Genomic DNA, 23,377 nt, shown 5'->3' with positions numbered 1-23,377 from the left:
ATTTGCATAGTGGTATTAGTGCTCGTTGAAATAAACGGTTCCTCTTCCTTCCTTAACGCCGATATCATAAAGCTCTTTGGGGTATCAATGTAATTCTACGCGCTACGCGCTCTTCTCGTGTTGTGTCGACACGCGCTGAAGGGAGACGACGAAGTCCTCCAACGAGCGCTGCTTCTGGTCTTTCTTGGGCGACTTGCCGTGCATGAGGTTGTCGAAGCCCTGGCTACCTTGAAGGAGGTAGTAGATGCCGCCCATGACGCAGAAGACGCCGAAAGAGAAGATCCAGATGCGCACGACGGCGACGATGCTGGTTTTGCCGCCGACGAACCAGCCGAAGATGCAGAACAAGGTGGCGAGGATGTCGACGACTAAGATGGCGCCGGACAGCTGCCACGAGGGGATGGAAGACCAGAAGGGGCCGTTGGCGCGGGTGATGAAGATGAGCCAGTTCTCGGTGAGGGAGATCTCGAGGAAGAGAACTTCGTCGCGAACACCGAAGTTTTGGACGATACCGCCAGCAACACCTTGGCCGTTCGCGAGGGTATCGTTCTGATGAGCGAACATGGTGGTGAGGGTGATCCAGGTACCGACTGCGAGAACGACACCGAGCAGGACAGACATACCCCAGAGCTTGGGCAGGTTCCATTTTACAGGCGTCTTGCTGAAGGGGGCATTGTCGTAGGCGATGGCGAGGGTGGCGATGTCGGCGAAGATGGCGATGAAGACGACAAGCTCCAAGTTGAGCGACGTGTTCAAGATGGCGATCCATAGGCCAAGGAAGATTTCCAGATGCAGCGACAAGGCGATACGGTAGACGACGTACGCGTACATGCGGTGGAAGATCTGGCGCGAAGTCTTGAGCGCATCGATAATAGCAGAGAGGCCGGGGGCAAGGAACACAATGTCGGCAGCTGAGCGAGCAGCATCGGAGGCGCCCTCAACAGCAATACCGGTATCAGCCTTCTTTAGCGAGGGGGCATCGTTCACACCGTCACCTGTCATGGCGACAAGGTAGCCACGCTGCTGGAGGATCTCAACGACATTGTACTTGTGTTGAGGGAACACCTCAGCGAAACCGTCAGCCGCCTCCACAAAATCGTAGACTTCAGAGCCGGGCATTTCACCGCCGCCACCAAGACCGAGGCGCTCAGCGTTGTAGATGTTCGTTCCGAGACCGAGCTGGCGAGAAGTTTCCCTAGCAATGCCAACAGCATCACCAGTCAACATCTTGATGGAAAGACCAAGAGTCCTAGCCTCGTTGACAGTGCGGCCAGTGTCGTGACGCGGAGGATCGGAGCAGGGCATGATACCAAGGATTTCCCAGCCGTTGTTGCCGCGCTTGCGAGCAACACCTAGAGAGCGGAAACCACGCGTGGCGAATTCGGCGACCTTGTTCTTGTATGCTTCGTCGATAGCCTCGGGAATGGGGTGGTCCTCTTCGACGGTCTTGAGCACGAAAAGGGGAGCGCCCTTGACACAGATGATGCGCTCACCCTGGGGTGACTCAACGACGGCTTGGACCTTCTTGGACACGGGGTCGAACGGGTGGAAGTCGACAACCTTGTACTTGCTAAGCACATTTTTAGCCCTCGGGTAGAATCTCAGGGACTTGAGGAAGGCCTTGTCGATGGCATCGATACCCTTCTTTTTGCGGGATGCGGCCAAGCAGGCAGTAAGCATGAGATCTTCGGGATCGACACCGGAGACCGTATAGGGCTCGGCAAGAGACAGCTTGTTCTTAGTCAGGGTACCAGTCTTGTCAGAGCAGAGGATCTCCACACCAGCAAGAGACTCAATGGCGCTGAGCTTCTGAACAATAGCCTGCTTCTTGGCGAGGTAGGCGGCTCCGACAGCCATGGTAGTGGTGACGACAGCGGGAAGACCGACAGGAACACCAATGATGGTGATAGCCAGGGTGAACTCGAGGATGTGGACGATTCCGTTGGAGCGGTAGAAAGAACTGATCCAGACAACCAAGAGGGTGAGGATGACCAAAACCAGAAGAACCGTCCCGATGCCGTTGAGAACCTCGGTGAAGTGACCGGTGCCGCTAGAAGCGCTCGCAACGAGAGAAGCAGCGCGGCCAACGAAGGTTGAGTCACCCGTGGCGGTGACGACAATGAAAGCCTCACCACGCTTGACGGCGGATGATTGATAACAGACATCGCCCTTGTGCTTATCGACAGCGAGGGACTCTCCGGTGATGGCGGACTGGTCGACTTGGAGGAAGGCATCGTCGGTGATGATGCGACCGTCGGCGGGGATAATGGTACCTTCCTCAACTTGAAGGATATCACCAGGAACGATTTCCGGAGCCTCGACTTCGACAAGTAGACCATCACGGAGGACAGTGGCTTTGAGAGCGAGCGTCTTCTTCAGTTCTGCGACAATGGAACCGGCCTGGTACTCTTGGATGAAACCAACGCAGGCATTGAGCAGAAGCAGGGCGCAGATGACACCAAAATCGACCCAATCCTGAAGACCGGCAGCCAAGACGGCAGCCGCCTCCATGACGAACTGAATGGGGCCGACGAAGAACATGAGGAATTTGAGAATCAGGTTCTCCTTCTCCTCTGCGCGAGGTTAGCATGTGCAATATATGTGATTTAAGAGGGCATGTCTACCCTTCATCTGATTGAGACCGAACTTCTTGCGGCGCGAGGTGACTTCGCTGGCAGTCAGACCGATTCGCACATCGGTCTGCAACAGCTCCTCGGGAACGACACGAGCGGAACCCGCTTGGACCTCCTCCTCCTCATCGTAGTCGACACCAGCATCTTGCGACTCGAGCTCCTCAATCAGAGCATCAATGTCCTCGTCGTCCTCTTCATCATCGATTCCGTTGACCTTGGGAGGCAAGGCTTTCTCGTCATACTCCCTCCTGTCGTTCTGCGCCTTCGTTAGTTGGTGCGTCTCAGTGGCAGTCAGCAGCGTGGTGCCTCGCGGATGACTTACGAACGACATATTGTCGAGGTGGTTAGTGCACTACATGGGTGAGCTTGAGCTTTGACGCGTGACGGTGGCTGGCTTACCTCGGCCGTTGTGGCTCTCGCAGTAGTCGAAAGTTACTTGAAGCTGATAGTAGCCGGAGTGGTCCTACAGTATACTGGGGTTTGGAACCGCTTTGGGCGCTTCTGCGATGGTATGCGCGAGACTTTTTAACCTGGATGCAAGAAATTAGTTATGTTTACCAGGGCCAAACCAAAAATGCTTTTCTGTTGTTGGGCGCACGGGCCGAATGGAAGCTTCGAAGCTCCGAAGCTGCAACCGTGGGTGAGGGAGAGAAGACGCGCTCAAATGTGCTCGATGATATGTTCGTTGGGTCAACGAATATCGGTACGTACCTCAGGTTGCAGACCCAGCTGCAATTGGGTCCGTCTCGCCGTGACGGGAGCCAAAAGGGAGGCGAGTGAGGCAGACAAGGGAGGACAGCAACAACTCAGCTGGAGGGCAAGTTCCTGAGGGCGTAGAGGCCACTTTATGGAGTTGCAGACTTGGCTTCCACAAACCAACGCACTAGGACCTGTCGGCCGCTGGGAGGAGCCTATCCCGGCGCTCGAGCGAACGTGCGTGGGTGAAAGTGTAGGGGTGCGCCTCTGCAATCCCGCCGTCTCGTTTGGATCGCCCAGCCAGCAGGTATGTGCTTCTTGTCGCTCGCGGCAGGTGCCTGCGCAGATCGATGTCTTGGCCCGGCTCTTTCTGTGCCTCAGCGCCGAGCTGCTCAAACAGGCGTGAAGCAGTTGAGGCTGCGAACCGCCGAGAACCTTCACCCTCGCCTTCAACGCCCCCAAACCGCTGTCGCGCGCTGCCTGTTAGCGGCCGGGCGGCATCGACAAGGATGGCGCGCTCTTGGCGGTGCCCCGGAGTCGATGGCGCGTCACTACGACGACGCCAACCCTGCGAAGAATGCTCCATTGCCCACGCTGGGCGGTTGTGCCCGCGCGCGGTCTCGGTGCGGCTCCACGGTAATCTGGCTCCGCTAAATGACCACCTCCACAAATACGGAACTCGGCCGCTCTACTGCGCGGTGCTGCAACTTCACTCTGGGACCATCTACATCCACGTACAGCCGTCTTGTCCAGCTGGGCGCGTGAACAACCTACAGATGGCCGGGACGAGCGAATACATTGACCTCAAGAGCGCGATTTTCCAAAGCTCGTCTTGGCTGCGACCCACGCAATGTCAAGTCACCGCCAAGAAGGTTTGTTTCGAATCACATGCCCCAGCGTCCGCGAAACTTTGAGGGCCTCAAACTCCACATCTTCGCAAACGCTCGTGCCTCTTACCCGGGCAAGGTCCAAGGTGCCTGTCAAATTTCACAAGCTCAGCACTGTGCAGGTGTTGCATACCCCGCGACTGCTCCATATTCCGCTCACACGTTTCATGGCTGTGCGGTACTTCGCCGACGCTCCAAGGCCCAGCAACTCTACCAGCTTCGTTCTGTGTCTCCACGCCAAGCACCTGTAGCACCACATCGCGAGCCGGTTACAATTGTGCGCATGCCAATACCGGAATGAGAAGATCCGCCGGCTGTGCGATGACCGCCCGAGAAATCCCGTCTCGATATATGAACATGGACAACACCGTCGCTGGAGTGCAGCCTCGTTCTTGTATCCATGTCGCTTGGCCGTCTTGGGGCATTTTACCATTTGGACTTCGATGAGGATTTCATGCCCGACAGGGGCACATCGGTTCACGAGCTAACGCGCTAGAACGCCGACTCCTCGCACATCAAACAGATAGAGCCGCCAGGGCTTGGCCGTGGGCTTGGTAGTCAAAATGTCCTATCGCGACTCGTCCGGTCCATTGCCTCTGCGATACCCTTACGTGCATGACCGGTGGTGGCACGCAAGACACCGCCGAGACCTACATAGCAAAGGTCATGTCGACTCGAGCGCCGCCGACCCTGGCTTGACCTCTGTATCCTGATTTGATCTCTCAGTAGCAGCCAGTTGCGATATTGACTTCGGCGCAGAACATTGCTGCACGTCGAGGTGCGAGCATCGCGACTTCCTTGAGGTAGGCCTAGCGTAAAATGCCCTGCATGCGCGAGCTTCAGCCACAAGCAGCGCCCGCGGCCGACGAAGAATACCAGGTGATGCCTGTGCGACATCTACTCTTCACGAACACGGAATGGCATCAGCATCCGATAGCGCTTCCAAGAAATTGATATGCGAGGGTGTTCTTCCTGAGAGGTTTTACCTCTTCCTAATTGGACAACACTGGTCCATCCCGTTGCTCTGAGCTTGGCTGCAACGCAGATAAGCGACTCGTGTACACTCACCACACGGTCCGTCTTGCAGCAAGGTGTAGGCTGAAACCCGAAAGAAGCCTGTTCGATTCTTCCTGTTCTTGTATGCGTTACGACTTCGCTATCACGGTTTCAGCAGGTTACTCACGTTCGAATGCATCGCGCCGACGTGATCTACAAGGGAGCACATTATCTTCGACCCACTAATGCGCCAAGCCACTGCCAATTCACATCAAGACTCCATGATGGTCATGATGGTCATGGCTGGGCGAGAAAAGAAGCTTCCAAGTCGCCATTATCTGCTCTCAAATAGGTTTGAACGAGCGACCAAGTAAACAACCATCCACGGCATAATACCATTACGATCGACAAGAAAATCAATTCTTATATGCTTCATGCTATGGGCAAGCATAGTATGGGAGACGAGACTGACAAGATTATACCACACAATCCTCGCGGTTATAGTTCCAGGAATACATCTGCGTACCATTGACTGTGTCCTCGCCGCAACAGTTGTCTTCCGCAAGGCTCGGCATACTTTGCGACACCATTGGCGTCTGGATCATCTGCCCTTGGAGCAATAGCATCACGGCAGCAGCACAGCACAAAGAAGTCAACCCGGCGTAACATGAACGTCTGGGGAAGCTTGACGATCCCTCGATCACTTGAAGCCAAGCCTACCATTGTGCTTCCTGCTCTACTGAGACTCTTGTGAGGAAAGCCAAGATACGGCAGCACTTCGTGGACCCTTGGGCTTGATAGAATCAATGCGGATCGCGTTGCCTGATACTGAGGTTACCTTGAAGGCATCCACAGCACAGCAAAGGTGGTGGCACGCGTATGCTTGTCACACTGAGTACGGCTATACCGAGTCGTAACACGTTTCTAATGCGCCCTTCACTTCGACTGTATGAAGGCCTGCTCTTCGTTGTGTGTGGTTCCTTCTAGAGGCTTCGCTGTACACTTTCGATGATCGGAGCGCCGATCTTGTTATGTTTCATCGTCATGTACCCTGCCAAGTTCAATCGCTGTCGGTAGTTGCACCGTTGTAAGAGGTTTGATGATCTGGAAGCCTCACGGAAGCTTCCATGCCTGCAGTTAATCATTTGGCGTTTCTAAGCGGCAAGAGCATGCAGCCTGATAGAAAGCGCTCCGCCAAGGACTGTGAAGCATTGCCGTGGCAGCTGCTGTCTGATGGCGCTTGGCACCACTGACCACGTAGTCCCTACAACCATCAAACACCTGCGCGCGCGGATCTGAAAAGCTTTGACTTCCCCAGGGTCTCGCCAAGTCCGGGGCATCCAGATCCTCCCTCTCGAGTACCGATATCAGGTATGATTGTGCGCCCTTGGCGAGTTTGAAGTCTTCATCAAGAGTGCGTGGCAAGAGCTTCGGAGTGGCTTGGCAGCTTAGGAAGGTAAGGGGTCTGTAAGTTGGGCTGAATTGGGCGTTGGTAGGAATCTAGTGCGCTCGCTGTTATTGTCGATTATACGACCGTTTCCCCAGACATTCTGACGGACACGCGGAGATTTCGACAAAGTGATCTAACATCAGTAGTAGTGAACGCACGCCCAGGACAAACCAAGACGTGGTACTATAGCAGCTTTCCTGGAGAATCTCTGCGAGACGATCATTATCGAGACTTCCTTTACCCCGAGCCTCGTGATCTGCGCTCGACCGAAAGATTGGCATTTCGTGTCGCCGTAAACCGCCTGCTGCACATATCTTCAGCGTACGCTCTCGGGTGCCAAACAAGCACTGTTGATCATATCAAGCAATTATGTGAGGTGCAAGTGGGCTCCTGAGGCCCGCACCGATGCTCAAGCTGTAGGGGAGGCAATGCACATTGACAATGCGGCGAGTGTCCGCAAACACATGGCATGCGCTCCGCTGCCCAGAAGAAGCTGAAGGAAAGCCATGTTCCGCAGCTGTAAGATAAGAACGAACAAGCAACTATGTAAGCGATGGTGGCAGTATCGCTTCAAAGCGCTCGAACATGACTCATGACTATAACCTACGTCAGACTCAGACAGCTTTCTTGAGCATGCTAGCACTCTAAGAATACACCTACACAGGACTATACAACAAGTATCGCACCAACCGCCGTAAGTAACAGAATAGATTGGAGATCTACCTTCGCCACAGATCCCACTGTTTTACCACTAGACATGCAACATGAGGCCTATAACGAAAGATCGACAGATCGGTGCGAAATCTGATATCGCACGATCGACTTCGAGCTTCGGCATCTGTCCGCGAGTTCTAGTAATAGCGCAGTCACTTTAACGTCAGTAGCGAACCCGGTTGTCGCGTCATGGAGGGAGGTGATGTTGGATTTCCCAGTCATGCTTCACTTTGAACGAAAGATTGAGTCACCCGATTATGCATCGTTCATTATGCGCGTCACCGTTATCTCAGCATTTTCATTTCTGCAAAATAAGTACTCTTCATGTCTTTATGTCCCAAGAAGGCGGATTGATCCCCTTTGCTCTATCATGTCCATGTTTTACTCGTCATCCTGAAAATCACAGTCACATGTTTCCGCACTGTGACTTTTCGCGTGTCTTCCCACGATGATGAGCAAGATTACACTCTTTCATGGCCGCTATCACAACCTCCATCTTGGATGTCGATGTTGCTGATGGATAACTCCTTCCACTTTTACGCATGCGACTGCTACAACAGTCTTCACCTCACCGCGACGGGCTTCTTCCATGCTTGCCTGGAATAAAAGCTCGGCTTGTTGTTTGTCTCAGCTGAGCCACTGACTACCTCTTCGCACACCTTTTTTGGCACAACAACCTTTACCGCACCCACTCGTTTAACACAACATATTTGATACTATCTTGGCACCTGTTCTTGACGCTCGTTTCGAAGGAGGTCTAGTTTTCTCACGGCCTTGTGGAGATCTTGGAGACGCGGTGTATCAGGCTAGTTTGTGGGCAGAAAGTCTCAGGTATGTCTTGCTCGATTATATATTCACTGACCCTAAGCGCGGAACCTACCAGCAACGCTCTCGCATACGCTGCGTAGACATCAATCGAGCTGACTCACCGACAAGTCGAACCCTCAGACAAAATCAAATACAGATCATACCACGCAGTTCTCGCCTATCAAACTCAAGAAGCACCCCGTCCGTGTATTGATATCACCGGCACTTGCCGCTGCGTTACGGCTGCGAGTGCGCTGGGCGCACAACACATCGCGGCCAGCTTATCGAGATGCAGAACCTGGAAGACTACGATCTGAGCGAAATATTTGGGGAAATGTACGAGGCTGCAGGACAGGCTGCTGAAGGTCACGATGCGACAACAAGTGGTGAGCAAGGCGAAACGGACGATGAGGGCGTACTTACACCTTCAGAAGAGACCTGGGACGAAGACGCTGAGGAAGATATTGGATATGATGAGGATTACAGCGACATAGACAACCATCAGTACACTCCTGGCGATTCTCCCATCCTCGGCAACAACGGAGTGACAGATACAACGCTGTTGCCTCAGCACGGCCAGCGCGATCAGGAAAGGGTAATCCAGACGGAAGCTAGTGCATCATCTGCCATGCCACGAGATTCGATTTCCAATGACTCACCACCGGAGTCTCATCGATCTGGGCTTCCTAGCTATCTCACGGGCCTAACACAGATTGCGTTGAGCGCTGATTATGCTCAAAGACGGCGCGGGTCAACGCCAGCATTAGCGAATGACGACCGTGCCGAGGAGGATCCATCAAGCGATAATACAACTGAGTATGAGCCTGCTCGCTATACTCCAGACAGTAACAGCCCTGCCAGGAGGCACTCCACGCCCGGGGTTCCTAGTGTCGTCGACTTCGTAGCAGAGCTCCGTGCCATTGTCGGAAATGAATGGAATCGTGTACACGGGAACGATCCCGATTGCATCCCAAACCCGTATGATTCAGTCGAAGATTGGGACTCACCTCACGACTGGGACTGGGTGGCATTCCAAAACTACACAAGGTTTCCGCATTTTAGATGGCAGCCCGCCCCAAGCTGATTGAGACTGGGGGCCGCTCACAGCCCACAAGCGTCATTGTCTGCTGGATTCTATGTTCTGGGCATGGTCTAGTGCTTTATCCCTATCAATGAAATCGTCAGTGTTCCACGTTCACCTTTGTCCTTCTTTCACGTCACGCCTCCTTATCCCGCAACACAAAGCTTACCAAAGCGCCACGCACACGTCAAAGAATAACCTCAAAATGCCGTCTGCTAAGAATAAACCACTCCTCGGTTTGTCACGCGCACATTGCTTCTCTTGCCACTTGCTAAACTAGTTGATCTGTGTCTCTACGCCCTCAGCATCTAGATTTCAGCGCAAGTCAACAGCAACCTCTCGTTTCACGTATCGCAATCTAGACTGTACCTTTGAATTCAGACGTAACCTAGAGGACGCAGTAGATACAGTACTACAGAACAATTCACACGTACGTCCTCCGTCTCCAAATCTAGGTCCAGTCGTTGACAATGCGACCAGACCAGCGCACCCACGCCCACCCCTTTACACTCGCACGCACAAGCTACCCACAGCCTTCCCTTCCTCTTTTGGCGATAGAAATCAAAACCTCTCGCGTTACTTCTTCCGCACATGAGTTCACACGCATCCAATAATCAATATATATCCAGCACCGGTGCCAGACCTGTCTCCGAGCCGGAGGAAGTAGTGAGGTCGGAATCATACCGCGAAATTGTGGAAGAGTATCTGTGGATTGTGGGGAGGCAGTGGCAGGGGTATTTGGGGATCCGAATCCGTATCGGGGGCGAGGGAGTGGGAGGGGAGAGTAGGGCGTATAGGCGGTGGATGGAGGAGGGGCGCGGGAGGGGAGTGAGTTTTGAGGGGTGGTGGGATGGGAGGGGTTTTGAGGGGTGGAGGTCTTGAGTGAGGAGAATTAAGATAGGGGAAGGAGGATTTCAAGGACGGGACGAGCGTTTGGGGTTAGTTTTGACGGTTGTGTTGCATAGCGGGAGAAGGGAATTCTATTTGGGATGTGAAGGTGGTATGTGGAGAGGGCTGGTGTTGAGATGGCTTTGGATTTGGTGGAATTATGGCATAGCGTGCAGGATTGTGGTATAGACAATACAAGACAGCAATTTGAATACAACCAGCGATGCTATCTCTATCGTTGTGGAAATAACACAAGCCAATTGCGCATGCCTGTGGACTTGGATGGTGCATCGTGTCCTACATGCGATTATGCGCCAATCGAAGATCGGAATCGAGACAATGAGATACACACGCACCGATCCATTGCCCTTCAAAAAGAGCGAGCAGAACGTGACAACCCTTTATTGGTATGTTTTCGCAGGCTAGTTGAGAAAGGAGGAAACGGCCGTATGGCAATGTCAGGACGACGCCATGTGTGGCTTGTGGAAAGCTAGTCTTGCCTGTTTCTTTGACAATGCCTAAATTTGACAACAGTGACCAGGATGTCCCCATAGTCCGCCCGGTGCACTTTCTTTGATGGATTCATGAAGGACCACGCACTCTTACGCGGTGACTATTCTTTGTCTAACCAGCATCGTCCTCTGCTGGATTTCGGAATCCTTCGCATTTATGATCAGCCACGTGAGGACGGCTGGGTCTAAACTTCGCAAACCAAATCTACAACTTCTATCTTACAAATTTACGAACATTTTTTCGTCATACCTTGCATCAAATCGGTTTACCCTAAAAGTCATCGATACAGGTGTCACAGCGTGTTATACCAGAGTATCGCAGCAATGGCTCGACATCTTCCTACCCGCAAGCGATACACTACACGTCAAACACAGAGGGATTTAGAGGAACTAGGACAGGAGTTTGAATTCTTCGACCCCAGAAAGCCCTTGCGCCATAGTGATCAGATCGAGCACGATAGAAGGGTTAGACTCATGACCGACGACTGGCTAACCCAACTGCAAGGTCAAGCACTTCGTGTAGCACCGCATCTGGGACCCCGTGGGATGAACCAATTCGTCTCCTACCAAAATGCTGTGTTTCAGGCTCTCATGCATGTGCCAATCTTCCTCCAGTGGATCAGCGGGCACCTCACAACGCCAGATTGTACAAGGATGCGATATTGTTTGAAATGCCTCATGAAACTTTTCATACAAGGTTATTGGGGTGCTACACCTCTTCACATTCCTATCTCAGGTAGTAGTCAAGTTCTGTTCAACATTCAACTAGCCGCGTGGGATACCAACCTGTTCTTCGCTTACAATCAGGAAGATCCCATTGAATTCTATCGATGGATTGTTGGAGAAATGGATGACGCTGAGAACGACAGATGGCACGAAGACTGGGAATCTCTGTTCACTATGATCTACCAAGCTTACGAGACGTGCCAAACCTGTAAAAATGACGCTCGAGTCAGGCCCGTTTTGCAACCCCAAATGATGTTAGAAATTCCCATTCAGAATCCATCCACAAGGACCATAAGGGAGGCAATCTTTAGAATATTCGCACGGGATCCGGTGAACTCTCCATGCGGATCTGCACAATGCAGAAACCAGGACCGGAACAAACTCAGGCGACTAGAAACAAAGGCAGCGCCCAGAGCGCTCATAATCAAGCTGAAAATATACGACAACGACGAACAGAAGATCGTCGACAACAACGGGAATCTCCTCCAAGGGCCTAAAGTAGACGAGCGTCTGGATCTTACTCAATACCAGGCCTTCGACTCGGTGTCTCTGCGCTATACATTGTCGAGTGTAATCTCGCACAACGGGCCAAACATTGCTATCGGCCAGGATGTGGTCAGCATCCGCAGCCACCGCGGTTGTACGGATCGCTATTGGAATATCGAGAACACCTCGAGGGTTGTTATTAACCGGAGGGAATTTCTGAGCAACCCTCAAAATCAACCTCTGAGGGTAAACCGATATCAGGTGTACATTTTGACGTACATTAGAGACGAGAAAATACAGGACATAGAGAACATAGAGAGAAGTCGCGAGTTGAGGAACCTAGAGACGACATTTGTATAACACGGAGGTGGAGCTAGCCACAGGGGGAGAAGGGAGAAGATAAGGTGAATTGTCGGTTAACACGAGCAATTTGCTACCATTTCAACATGTATCGAGTGGTCTCTCGATCGTAATGCTTAGCTACTGTATTAATTGTTTGACAATTAGAAATAGATCAATGATTCAGTAGAAAAAGACAATCGTCTATAACTTCATAAGCATGAATGTCCGGAGAATCAAGTGATCCAGTGTTATGCTACACGGAAGTCGTTTACAGACCAGAAGTGCTCCAGCGTGATTTAAGATACCGTAGCGGCATTACTGGTATAGATAGCATACCGCTCCCTCTCCACTTGTAGCCATTAGAGGCAAGATGCAGCGTAGTAAACACCAGAATAGCATGTCTTGCTCAACACGAGCATATGCAAGTGCCACTTCGAGATTTCCATCAACGTGACATGGTCATGATTGTTCAAAAGCCATGTAAGTTTGCCACCATTGAGCTTGTAATAAAAATACGTGCAGCTAGGACAGTCACGAGATAGGTAAAGCCCCGTCGCATCATGCATTATCAAATTTACACCTAGGAACACGAATTCATCGAGGCTCTCGGATGGCTCGACACAAGGCGACAAAGAAGAATGAAGGCACAACGCCATGAACAAGCCATTCGAATGGCTTCCTTTGATCAAATCCAAACATAGTTCGCAATCCATTGACAGTCCGAACAATGCGTTTTTCTATTCTTCTACTATCCATCATCCTTTGTTGCTTCGGTGCGAACTTCTATCCATTCTCAATATTTCTTGTACTTATAAAGCAATGTGAGGATGGCTGGATGTTTTCTCTACCACAGAAATCTTACATTGTACGACTCTCTTCTTGAACACATCCAACTACTTTACATTTCATCTTCATACAAAGCATCTTTATACATTCACTAAGGTCCCTACGATTCCTTTGCACTAAGAATTTGTCGCAATGGCTCGAGTGAAGAAAACATCGAGAAAGCGCGCGAATCGGAACCCTGTGAATCCACCAGCCCCAAACCCACCAGCCCAAAACCCAGGAGCCCAAAACCCAGGAGCCCAAAACCCAGGAGGTCAAAACCCAACAGTCCAAGCTCCACCAGTAGTAGCTGCAAAGAGAGGTAGAAGGACGAGGGCTGCATTGACCGAGGCCGATAAGAGGAGGGAGGGTACTCGTCGTGCGGCCCGTACCGGACGAGTTTTACGCAGCGCAGGCAGTCATACCTTGTTCCCCGCCAACAATGGTGCTGGGCGCACTGAAGTGCAAGTTCAGTATGACCAGACTTCCAGTACGATGGCCAAAGACTGGTTACCTGATCGTCTCCTTTCCAGGACGAACACTCGGGACAAATCCAAGGCTTTAAAGCGTCCCAACCTTAGACCTCGCGGCATCGTGAATCCTGGCAATCACTGTTATATGAATGCGAGTCTCCAAGCTTTCATGCAAATGCCTCAGTTCCTCCAATGGATTCGCACACATACCCGAACGAATGATTGCCCCACGCTACAAACTTTCATCAATGATCAAGGCGAAAACGAGACAATCCAAGGACCTTGTGTAAAGTGCAGCATGAAGGGTTTGGTCGAGGATTACTGGGGTCCGACTGATCCGCAAATTCCGATTTCGAGTGATTCGCGTCATTTGTTAGACCTCAAGAGAGCCGCTTTTGTTGAACAAGAATTCCAGCCTTATGCACAAGCGGATGCATCGGCCTTCGTGGAGTGGCTTCTCCGTAAACTCTTCGAGATCCATGGAAACGTCAACTTCGAGTGGATAACCCAGTTTGAAGCACTCTTCCGGATACTTACCGTACCCTTCGATACATGCCGAGTGTGTGCTATCGTAAATGAGGCCGCAGTGGAAGCCGCGACAGGTCTTACAATCAATGTCCGACCCAACGACAACACCGTAGACGAAGCATTTCAGAACTTTATCGAGAACGACACAGATGCAGAGTACCAATGCCGCTCGAAGACCTGTAAAGGAGCCAATAGATTCAAAGAACGCCGTTGGGCAGTGAGGGCTGCGCCGAGGATACTAAGGGTGACACTAAATATTTTCGCTTACGACGTGAACGCCCAGTACGTCAGAAAGATCATGCATGCACTCACAATTGGGGAGATTTTGGACCTGACGCAGTATCAGGAGTGCACAGTCGTCCCTTTGAGGTACAGGCTTTCGGCTGTCATTCCACACCGAGGGAATAGTGCGGACGCCGGACATTATATTGCCAATGTACGCAGTCAAGGCCCAAATCCCCTCTATAATATCAACGACACCAGGGTGGAATCAATCTCCGGTGCGCAGTTTACATCCAATCCGCATCTCCTTCGGGGTGGCCAAAGCGCTAGATTTCAGGCATATATCTTGACGTACATCCGGGATGAAGCCCCTCTTGAGCAGCACCTTGAATCGACAAATAAAATGGTTGCGACCGATCTCAAAATTGACCGCGGTAAGAAGCCTGTAGTTTGAGCTTGTTGAAGACAATCTCAAGTGGCAGGGCGAAACGATCGTTTCATTCATGTTTTTTTATGTGAATATACGCAGTGCTTTGTTATTTAATCAGTTTATCAATATTGTATAATACTTTAGAGCTGAGCACGACACGTTGATAGATTTATTGATTCATGATTCGGATGTATCACTTCAATACTTGGAATGAGATCGTGATTCATCGTGATATCGCACAGGAGCATAGATCCATAAGTCCCAGAGCTTCTTCACCTATAATAGTAATATCGAAAATGCTATAATACCCATTCGAGACATACGAGGGGCGTGATGACAGAGAGGTCTGGCACAAAGCTGTAACATCTGTATATCATTCTCATAGCTCGGGAAAAAGCCTGCAAGGACTAGCGATCGACGATATCTACTGCACGCAGATTCAAGTCGAAGTCGCTTTGTACACTTCCACATGCCGGTCCCACCTCCTCCTCGCTTACTTCCCCTTTCGCGATCTTCTCCTTCAGCAAACGTACCTCTTCATGGAACCGTCTTCTCTCCTCTTCGCGTTGATCCTTGCTTCCCACGTCCGGCAAGACGCCTAAAGGTGGCTGAAACCACTGCCTGAAGAGCCAAACAGCCAATGTCAGCGTAACGTTCAGTCAGAACCTGTACAACAGGATTTTGTTGCTTACCCTTGCGGAACGGTTCTTCCGTCCACGCCTCGGAAAAGATCTTCTGTTTTTCGACTCCAGGGTTGTCTATCAAGGTACGCTTTGATTTGGGGCGGGGATAGAGGTACGCCATCGTAGACGGCGATAGGAGTGGGCTCGTCTGGTGGCGATGGCAGATATGTCAGGATTCTGAATACCCCGTCTGAACCGAGGTTCCGGACGTATTTGTTATCTGCGGGCTTTTTCAAGGATGACAATACTTCGCGTAGTGAGGTCGTTGGATCATTGGCCTCTATATCCGAAGGCTTAGAGTCATGTTGATCCGGAGCTTGGGGTGCTCCTTTGCCGTGCTCCATAGCGTCGTGATCCAGTGGTGCGTGTAAAGCAGTGGAAGATGATATTTGCAACAGTCCCGGCGTTTCTTCAAGTGCTTATTCCAATGTTGTTCTCGGTTTTAGATGATACGTGATCGACATCTGACAGACGTCAGCTACGGGCGACGGCTAAAGGGGTTACGAGCAAAGTCTCAGGAAGGATTTTGGTGGTTGGAAAGGTTTCTGATGGACGAGAAGATGATTGCAATGAAATCGCAAAGAAGAGGGGAAGTCGGGCGTAGTTATGTCATAGTGCTGACTCACTGCGCGTGACCTGGCCGTCGATCTCAATGCCATAGCCCGCATCGTTGCAACAAAGTCGCGAGGAAGAGGAGAAGTCGGGCGTAAATAGGCCATAGTGAGGCCTAAGGCTGATTCACTGTGAGTGAACATAGCAATCGATCGCGATGCCATAGTCTGCGTGGTTACTAAGAGGTACTGACCCGAAGTATAAAGTCTGCATGATTTGGAGCAGAAAATTGGCCATTCAATCCCAGTTAGCATCTCATCTCATCAATCATCTGCTTCATAGCCGTACCCTGATTTCGGTATGAGATTCTCGTCTTTCGCATCTGTCGGCGCGACACTTCTGTTGGTAGCAACAGTCAAGGCCGAACCCGTGCGTCCTTTTAATCTCCATATAGAGTTTCCGATCAATACTGACCATTGCATCTAGTCGTACGCCGAAACCATCGGGTCGCTCCAAGCCGGTGAGGGCATTCGAATGCTAGGCCGTGACGGCGTGCTCCGTAGGCTCAACGACGCGCGAGACGCCGTTGTCGACCATGTCCAGCTCTCTCCAGACCACATCGCTGAATATACCAAGCGCTTTCCATCTGAAGCGCGCGAGCTCTGGGCCGGTGTTGATGGTCGCGCAGTCACTGCGGAGGAACAACTGTGGGCGGTCCCTGAAGACGTCCCCCCTCGCAACCCGAGTGTTGCAATGTCCAAGAAGGAGTCATCGCCACTGGAAAAAAGAGAAGACTGTACCAGTTATCCGTGTGAGACTTCACAGGAGTGTCAAGATGAATATCCGCCTTGCCAAGAATGCGACGTCTACAGCTATGATTGTTATGCATCGGGCTGCAATAGGGTTCTGAGGTGCATGAACACAATCTAAGGAGCATTTGTATGGAACTCCTTGGCATGTGTGCATAATAGAGAACGGAATATGTAGTATCAACATTCGCTTATTCTATAATTACATTCTTTCTCGTTACTTTACTATATACTAGTCGCCACCAACTCTCTTTTTTTTGGATTCAAATAGAGGAGTAAGTCATACTGGAATATAAAGTCTTCAAGTGCATTATATACTCTATAGTAGAGGTTAAGTTGAGCTAATTATCCCTGTGAGCCTAGACTGTACTTTACTACGCCTAGTAAACTATAAAGCTCAAGTAAGCTAGGTTATAGGTACTGCTACCTGCAAATGCAGAACTAACTTACGGTTTTGCGCTTAGTTTGCCTGCGTCGTATCTACACACTCTAGAACCTACCAAGTAGCATAGTAATGTAACGAAAGCTATTTTCTGTACAAGTGCGGAGTGAGCATTGCGAAGGTCCGGGAGGGAAAGCGTCTCGCTACGCAGTGTGTCTCGCCTCGCAGTGGGGGACGTTAGAGCAGATACTAGGTCTGGATGAAAAAGTGTCCTATTACGCAGGGTGTCCCGTCACGCGTAGGAATGTACATTAGAACGTAAGTGATTGCATTTTAGATAACATAATATCGACGAGATCGATGTGAGCCCATTGCGTCATAGGCCAGTGAGTGAATCGTGGAAGCCTCGCCAACAATACTACACAAAGCGGCAAAAGAGAACGAGAGTGAAGCAGAACGCCTTGAATAGATCGTTCTTATTGTCTTCTGTGTTCTGTGTTCTGATCTAAATTTATCTGAGAAGTCACTTCACAATGCAAGCACCTTGTTTGTCTATTGTCGCTTTGTGTCAGTGCACTCCTGAACAATGCTTTGTTTGGAGAGAATAATCTTTAACGATGTAGAGCCGTCTCCTCATTCACCTTGACAGACGGTGGTTATAGGCAGTCCGGCCGAGTTTGAGATCGTCCACAACCCATCGTACCCAAACTAAAACTTCTTTCTACTTTTATATCGTTTCAAGGACTCTGGATACGGTACACACTGCTTCGCATAAAACACCGATCGAAAGACATCTCCCACTATGGCCCCGAAGAGAAGCAAGGCTGGACCTGCAAATCGACCCACAAATAGGCCAGGGTTGATAGCACGAGCGCATACCACACGTCGAGCTCTACGTAGCGCAGGTTTTCGATTTGCTCTAGATGGATCCGGACGTACCGCTATTCAAGCAGAGCGCGACGAGTTCGCCAGCAATATGAACAAAGATTGGCTACCCCGGAATTTGGATGGAAGTCCTCGTCAACGCCCAAATCGCAATCCTCGGGGCATAGAGAATCCTTTTTCTCACTGCTACATCAATGCAGTACTGCAGGATTTTATGCACACGCCCATTTTCTTGAATTGGATCCGGACGCACACTCGCGATGGAACCTGCGCAGAGAACTGCCTAAAGTGTAACATTAAAGGCCTGGTTGAAGATTACTGGGGACCGCTCCCTCCAGCACAGCCAATCGGAGAAACGAATGACTATCTTGTCGGTATCAAGACTGCTGCGTGGGATACTTCACTCTTCCTAGAAGCCTTCCAGGATGATGCAAACAACTTTTACGAATTCTTTTTGTTCAGTGATGAGCATGGCCTCGCCGCCGGGGACAGCGAGTGGAAGAGGGAATTCGATGCCATCTTTGGAGTCGAGATTGTACCATTTGACACATGCTACGAATGCGGCGTCGAGCGGATGAGGACGGTCGAACCTACAACAGGTCTCATCATCCCCTTCCCACCTGATATGCCCAATAGCCTTGCGGGGGCAATTCACCATGCCTTCGCAGTCGAACAGCTGAAAGAGTACCATTGTGAGACTCCCAGTTGCCATAGACTGCGGCGCACTAAGTATAAGGGACATGACGGCCCACCACAATCCCGCCGTAAAGTCTTAAGGAAGGCGCCAAGGGTACTCAAGATCAGGATTCTCATCGGAGAGGACGGTGCTCAGTACGGCAATAAGAGGTTTGACACGCTGGCGATTGACGAGCATCTGGACCTCGGGCAGTACCAAGAGAGTGATAGCGCAAAGGCGCCGTTGACGTATCAACTGTCGACTGTTGTATCGCACTCCGGCGAGTCACTAGATGCTGGACATTACATCGTCAGTGTACGCAACCCAGGCGATAGACCGTACTATAATATCAGCGACGACGACTGGGTGGAACCTATCAGTCGCCAGCAATTCACCGCCAATCCTCAGGGAAACCGCAGAACCGAGAGCGAACAATTTGAAGTGTACACGCTCACGTATATCATGGATGAACACGCGCCGGCCGTCGAACGACCCATGAAACGCATGCTAAAGGAGCTTCTTTGAGGGGCGCAAGTTGACAAGGCTGGCGCATTCGTTCGATCACTTTTCCTGTTGTTGTTCGCCCTTCATGTCAATTCTATATTGTAGTATTAGTAGCTCGTATAATTTCAATGAGTTGCAGCAAGGAGTCAAAGTCCTATTCCCACGCCTTCGAAGTTCACCCAGTCTCCACTTAGCGTCTTGGCACCCACGCCAATTGGCCCGTCATCAACCTCTTTCGCCTTCTACCTCGCACGTATATGCCTTACCATCGCATTCAAAATGGCTGATGCAGAGCCTCAAGGCGCTGCCTACGAGGAAGAGCATGTGCACACCGTCTACGAACAGATAGCCTCACATTTTTCAGCCACCCGCTACAAGGTGTGCGTCATCCGTTCCACCCCTCGCGCACATGACTAATATTCACCAGCCATGGCCGATAATCGAGAAATTCCTCAAAGAATTACCGGACGGAGCTGTAGGCGCAGACGTCGGCTGCGGCAATGGCAAGTACCTTGCTGTGAACCCTCGAGTTTTTATGGTGGCGTCGGATCGGTACATTGCCCTAGCCAACTCTGCCATATCGCTACTGACATACGGCAAGGTCAACCAATCTTGTAAAAATCGCAAAACAGCATCAGCCCCATGCCAGTATAGTAGCAGACATCATGAATCTCCCACATCCAAGGCACAGTCTGGACTTCGCCATTTCAATAGCAGTCATTCATCACATATCCACCCCAGAACGGCGAATAGAAGCTGTGAAAGCCATTCTAGAGCTTTTGCGGCCGCCTTCAGCGAGTGAGCCAGGGAGTGGCGGGCGAGCCTTGATCTACGTGTGGGCGCTGGAGCAAAAGGATAGTAGGAGAGGGTGGGATGAGGGAAACGAGCAGGACGTCATGGTGCCGTGGGTGATGCGGGCGAAAAAAGAGAAGGAAGCGAAGAAGAAGAAGGGACAGGAATCTCAAGAAGCACCCAAGGAGGGCGAGCAGCCGCCTGAACAGCCTCAGGACAAGACGTTCCTGCGGTATTATCACTTGTATCGGAAAGGCGAGCTGGAGGAGATTATCGAAGAGGCGGGTGGGGATACGGTCGAGGCAGGTTATGACAAGGACAACTGGTGGGCGATTGTTCAGCGGAAGTCCTAGGGCTCGCACTGAGTCTGGGAGCTGAAAGTACAAAACAACAACAATCATGATCAAGCCATTGTTGATGTTGATGTGTCTTTTACAAAGAGTCTACTTCGAACGTCTAGCTGGGCTACGATTGTCACGATCTGGCTAACATATTGTGGCGCCCAGGGGATTAAGTGGTCTTCACAAGGAGATCTCCATTTCTACATCAAATTCTGGGCAACCTCTCTCTTATAACACTGTTAACTGGCGTCGGTAGAGGGAGCTCCAGGCCAGGTACCAAAAAGCATCAAACGAAAAAGGAAGGCCAGAGCAGCTTTGCTTCCCCTATGTACTGTAAGCTCTATCCACCTTCATGTACTAAAGCATACTGTTGATTCCATTCGCTTGTCAATGAGCCCACAACGACAGTTCTTTTACTTACCAACACACTACTCTACCCTTCCATCAATCTACCACATACACAAATTGTAGCATGCATTTCGCCCCCCAATGAGTAGACTTGGACATCCTTCTGCACTTCCCTTGACTTTCACTCAGAGGTGTACCTTCCCCCACCCCGCTACCTCAAGACGACGTTATTTCCTCCATTCGCGTTCCTAAAAGCCAAACCATCCAGAGATTCCCCAGCGCAGAGTCAATCATAGTAATAGCCGCTGTTTCGCGCATGCGGTCGTGCTAGTCTTTCAACTCGACGTGCTCGTTCATATTTCTATAGCGCAAGATTACCGTTTCGAAGTGCTGCTCGGCGCCAGTAAGAGTCATGGTGTGTGCGTTGGCGATGGTGCTGTGTCACAAGTGGAGAATACACAGGCGGCGGGGCAGTGGTAAATAGTAACTTGGGAAGGTTCCTTGTGATAGTTTTTGTTCGGCGTTAGGCTGAAGGAATTGTTAAGATGAACAGCAATGCATGGTGAGGTCGGTCCGGAAATGGAAAATTATCGGTAGCAATGACTACGTTATGTCTATCTCTTTGGAGCACCGGGCAAAGCGTGCGAGCTCTCCGTCAGCGGAAAAAGCTGCCAGTAGAACCCCACAGCGCCGGCAACAAGGAGCATATAGTACGCTAGAGTCCATGCAGGCCCGTGTGCATGTTCGCCTTCAGGTTGTTCGTCGCTTTTGCCTGGTGGTCCGATTGGCTCACCGGCTTGCACACCCACCCTGCCGTAGAACCGCGGCAGGCCCATCCAGTTGCAAAAGCTATGGGCGAGTATAACCGAATATACATTGCCCGTGCGTATGAAGACAAAGGCGGCGAAGAAGCCAAACAGTGATGTGTAGGTGAACTGGAAGAGCGAGCGGAGTACGGCGAGGAACAGCGGGGTTTGGGGATGGGTCAAGCGGAACTCGTAGAGATGGTGAACGTGTGCGATGCCGAAGTAGAGCGGACTCAGGAAGATGATCTTCTTCGCGGAGAAGCCTGCAAGGACGTGAAGTGGGATGATCAATGCGCGCCAGATGATTTCTTCGCTGACGGGACCCTACGCTGTTCAGTATACCGCATTGATCTTGGAGGAGCAATTGACGCACCACAACATAGTTTCTGTATCCAATCCAGCTACTGAGGGTTTGGTAGACGTCTCTGCCCCTCACCCAGTCTTTCCATGCCCCATCTACAATGCCATGTTCAAAAAGTGGCCCGGCAAAAAGTATGGCCACGAGCAAGATGGTCTTTGCGGAATCGACTGGCGAGACAGGCCACACACCGAGCAGCCGGAAGATATCTGCAAAGGAAAGATGGCCAGTTTGGTGCAGCACGAGGACAGTCAAGCACACACTAAGAATACTCGACGAGGTAACAGCTCTCACCCTCGCGCGTATGGAAGAGGGCGCATCGCGCGTCAGCTGGGGAGACGGGCGCGTAGCAGAGGACAGGTAGAAGGGCAACACGTAGACGACGGTGAAGAAGACCTGCAACTAGTCGTCAGTCGTGTGCAGTTTCCCTGAATGCAAGGCGCACGATAGGCGGACGGGTATAGACATGGTGGGCGGGACGCACAGACAAGAGGGCCGCCGCGGTGGGAGAAACGGCAGGAGGCTTGGGAGCTGGCCACACGTCAGACATGCTCGAGCGGTTCAAACAGAATCTGAGGTTCTAGCGGAGGTGGTGGAGCGAGTGTGCATCGCGCGGGCGTCTAAATCGGGTGGTGGAGCAGGAGACGGGCGCGCGCAGGCCAATGGATGGCTACTCACCGCCTTTGAGGTGCTTCTCGTACATCATCCCCAGAGCGCTGAAACCGTCTTTCCAGGAGCTGGGCGGCGGCGGCATCTCGAGGATGGGTGAACAAAGCGCTGGGGACGGAGCTGTTAAGGAACCATCGCAGTGTTCTTTAAGGAAGCGACGACCCCCGCGGTTCTTGCTATTGTTCGAACTCCCGGTCCAATACGACATCGATAGCCGCCCGCCTGCAAACACAGCAAACACCACAGGATACATTATTTTCCGTTCCGTCCGTTCCACCGCCTCTCTCCATCGCTGATCCCGGCCCCCGGAGCGGCGAACCACGAGCAACGGCCCCCTGCATCGTGCGCCAAAACCGTCGACCAGGCCGCGCGACGACCAGTGCGTGGGACGTCAGTGGTCCTCTCGTTTGATTGCAACGCCCACGAACGCGTCGCGACGACTTTATCGATTTCGATAAGGGGCGCATAGCTGGGGGTGAGGGGAGTCCTGGGTCAAATCACCAGCCAAACGGTGTTCAGACCACGGTCTCCGCAAGCAGGAAGGCAGATCCTAAGACGGCCATTATCATATCTACGGCATCGCCAGGCCGACGAGAGTCGCGTCTACATCCGTGCTCTGCCGTGGACGACGTGCGCTGGCATTATTGGATCAAGGCACGTACAGAAGCGAGCTGCACCTGCAGCACCTACAAGCCCGCGCCCTCCTGTTAAGATTTCAGCAGGCGCTGCCCACTCCGTGGCCTTGCCTTCTGAATTTCCCAAACCTTTAATGCCATCACGGCCCTCAATCGTCACTCTTTTCGATTTTTGACATGTCTGTATAGCTTCTTGTCGCTCTTTGCAGCTCTCGTTTTTCCCCATTCCTTATTTCCTCGT

The 23,377-nt window shown here is 51.5% G+C and overlaps 7 protein-coding genes across 7 annotated transcripts; 5 read left to right on the top strand and 2 right to left on the bottom strand.

Moving 5' to 3' along the window:
• Positions 1 to 102: 102 nt before the first annotated feature.
• Positions 103 to 2,964, bottom strand: PMA1 (plasma membrane H+-ATPase; the record flags this gene model as incomplete). The annotated part of the gene is made up of 3 exons (XM_056217986.1): positions 103 to 2,573; positions 2,625 to 2,889; positions 2,956 to 2,964. The coding sequence occupies 3 exons, from the start codon at positions 2,962 to 2,964 to the stop codon at positions 103 to 105; spliced, it is 2,745 nt and encodes a 914-aa protein (XP_056067251.1).
• A 5,508-nt stretch (positions 2,965 to 8,472) lies between these two features.
• N0V89_009232 (uncharacterized protein) lies at positions 8,473 to 9,267 on the top strand (the record flags this gene model as incomplete). The annotated part of the gene is made up of 1 exon (XM_056217985.1): positions 8,473 to 9,267. The coding sequence occupies one exon, from the start codon at positions 8,473 to 8,475 to the stop codon at positions 9,265 to 9,267; it is 795 nt and encodes a 264-aa protein (XP_056067250.1).
• Positions 9,268 to 10,988: 1,721 nt separating this feature from the next.
• N0V89_009231 (uncharacterized protein) lies at positions 10,989 to 12,236 on the top strand (the record flags this gene model as incomplete). The annotated part of the gene is made up of 1 exon (XM_056217984.1): positions 10,989 to 12,236. The coding sequence occupies one exon, from the start codon at positions 10,989 to 10,991 to the stop codon at positions 12,234 to 12,236; it is 1,248 nt and encodes a 415-aa protein (XP_056067249.1).
• Positions 12,237 to 13,814: 1,578 nt separating this feature from the next.
• USP48 (Ubiquitin carboxyl-terminal hydrolase 48) lies at positions 13,815 to 14,720 on the top strand (the record flags this gene model as incomplete). Its single annotated transcript, XM_056217983.1, has 2 exons — positions 13,815 to 13,821; positions 13,894 to 14,720. 2 exons carry the CDS (start codon positions 13,815 to 13,817, stop codon positions 14,718 to 14,720), a joined length of 834 nt encoding a protein of 277 aa, XP_056067248.1.
• A 3,204-nt stretch (positions 14,721 to 17,924) lies between these two features.
• Positions 17,925 to 19,208, top strand: N0V89_009229 (uncharacterized protein; the record flags this gene model as incomplete). The annotated part of the gene is made up of 1 exon (XM_056217982.1): positions 17,925 to 19,208. The coding sequence occupies one exon, from the start codon at positions 17,925 to 17,927 to the stop codon at positions 19,206 to 19,208; it is 1,284 nt and encodes a 427-aa protein (XP_056067247.1).
• A 258-nt stretch (positions 19,209 to 19,466) lies between these two features.
• On the top strand, positions 19,467 to 20,332 carry TRM9 (tRNA methyltransferase, has a role in tRNA modification; the record flags this gene model as incomplete). The annotated part of the gene is made up of 3 exons (XM_056217981.1): positions 19,467 to 19,565; positions 19,615 to 19,739; positions 19,789 to 20,332. 3 exons carry the CDS (start codon positions 19,467 to 19,469, stop codon positions 20,330 to 20,332), a joined length of 768 nt encoding a protein of 255 aa, XP_056067246.1.
• Positions 20,333 to 21,282: 950 nt separating this feature from the next.
• Positions 21,283 to 22,586, bottom strand: RCE1 (CAAX prenyl protease; the record flags this gene model as incomplete). The annotated part of the gene is made up of 3 exons (XM_056217980.1): positions 21,283 to 21,798; positions 21,848 to 22,041; positions 22,511 to 22,586. The coding sequence occupies 3 exons, from the start codon at positions 22,584 to 22,586 to the stop codon at positions 21,283 to 21,285; spliced, it is 786 nt and encodes a 261-aa protein (XP_056067245.1).
• Positions 22,587 to 23,377: the final 791 nt, after the last annotated feature.

This window comes from Didymosphaeria variabile (assembly GCF_027946475.1).
Source record: "Didymosphaeria variabile strain IMI 356815 chromosome Unknown scaffold_7, whole genome shotgun sequence".
NCBI lineage: Eukaryota > Fungi > Ascomycota > Dothideomycetes > Pleosporales > Didymosphaeriaceae > Didymosphaeria > Didymosphaeria variabile.
Note: the sequence above shows the minus strand (reverse complement) of the source record. Positions and strands in the feature narration are given on the sequence as shown.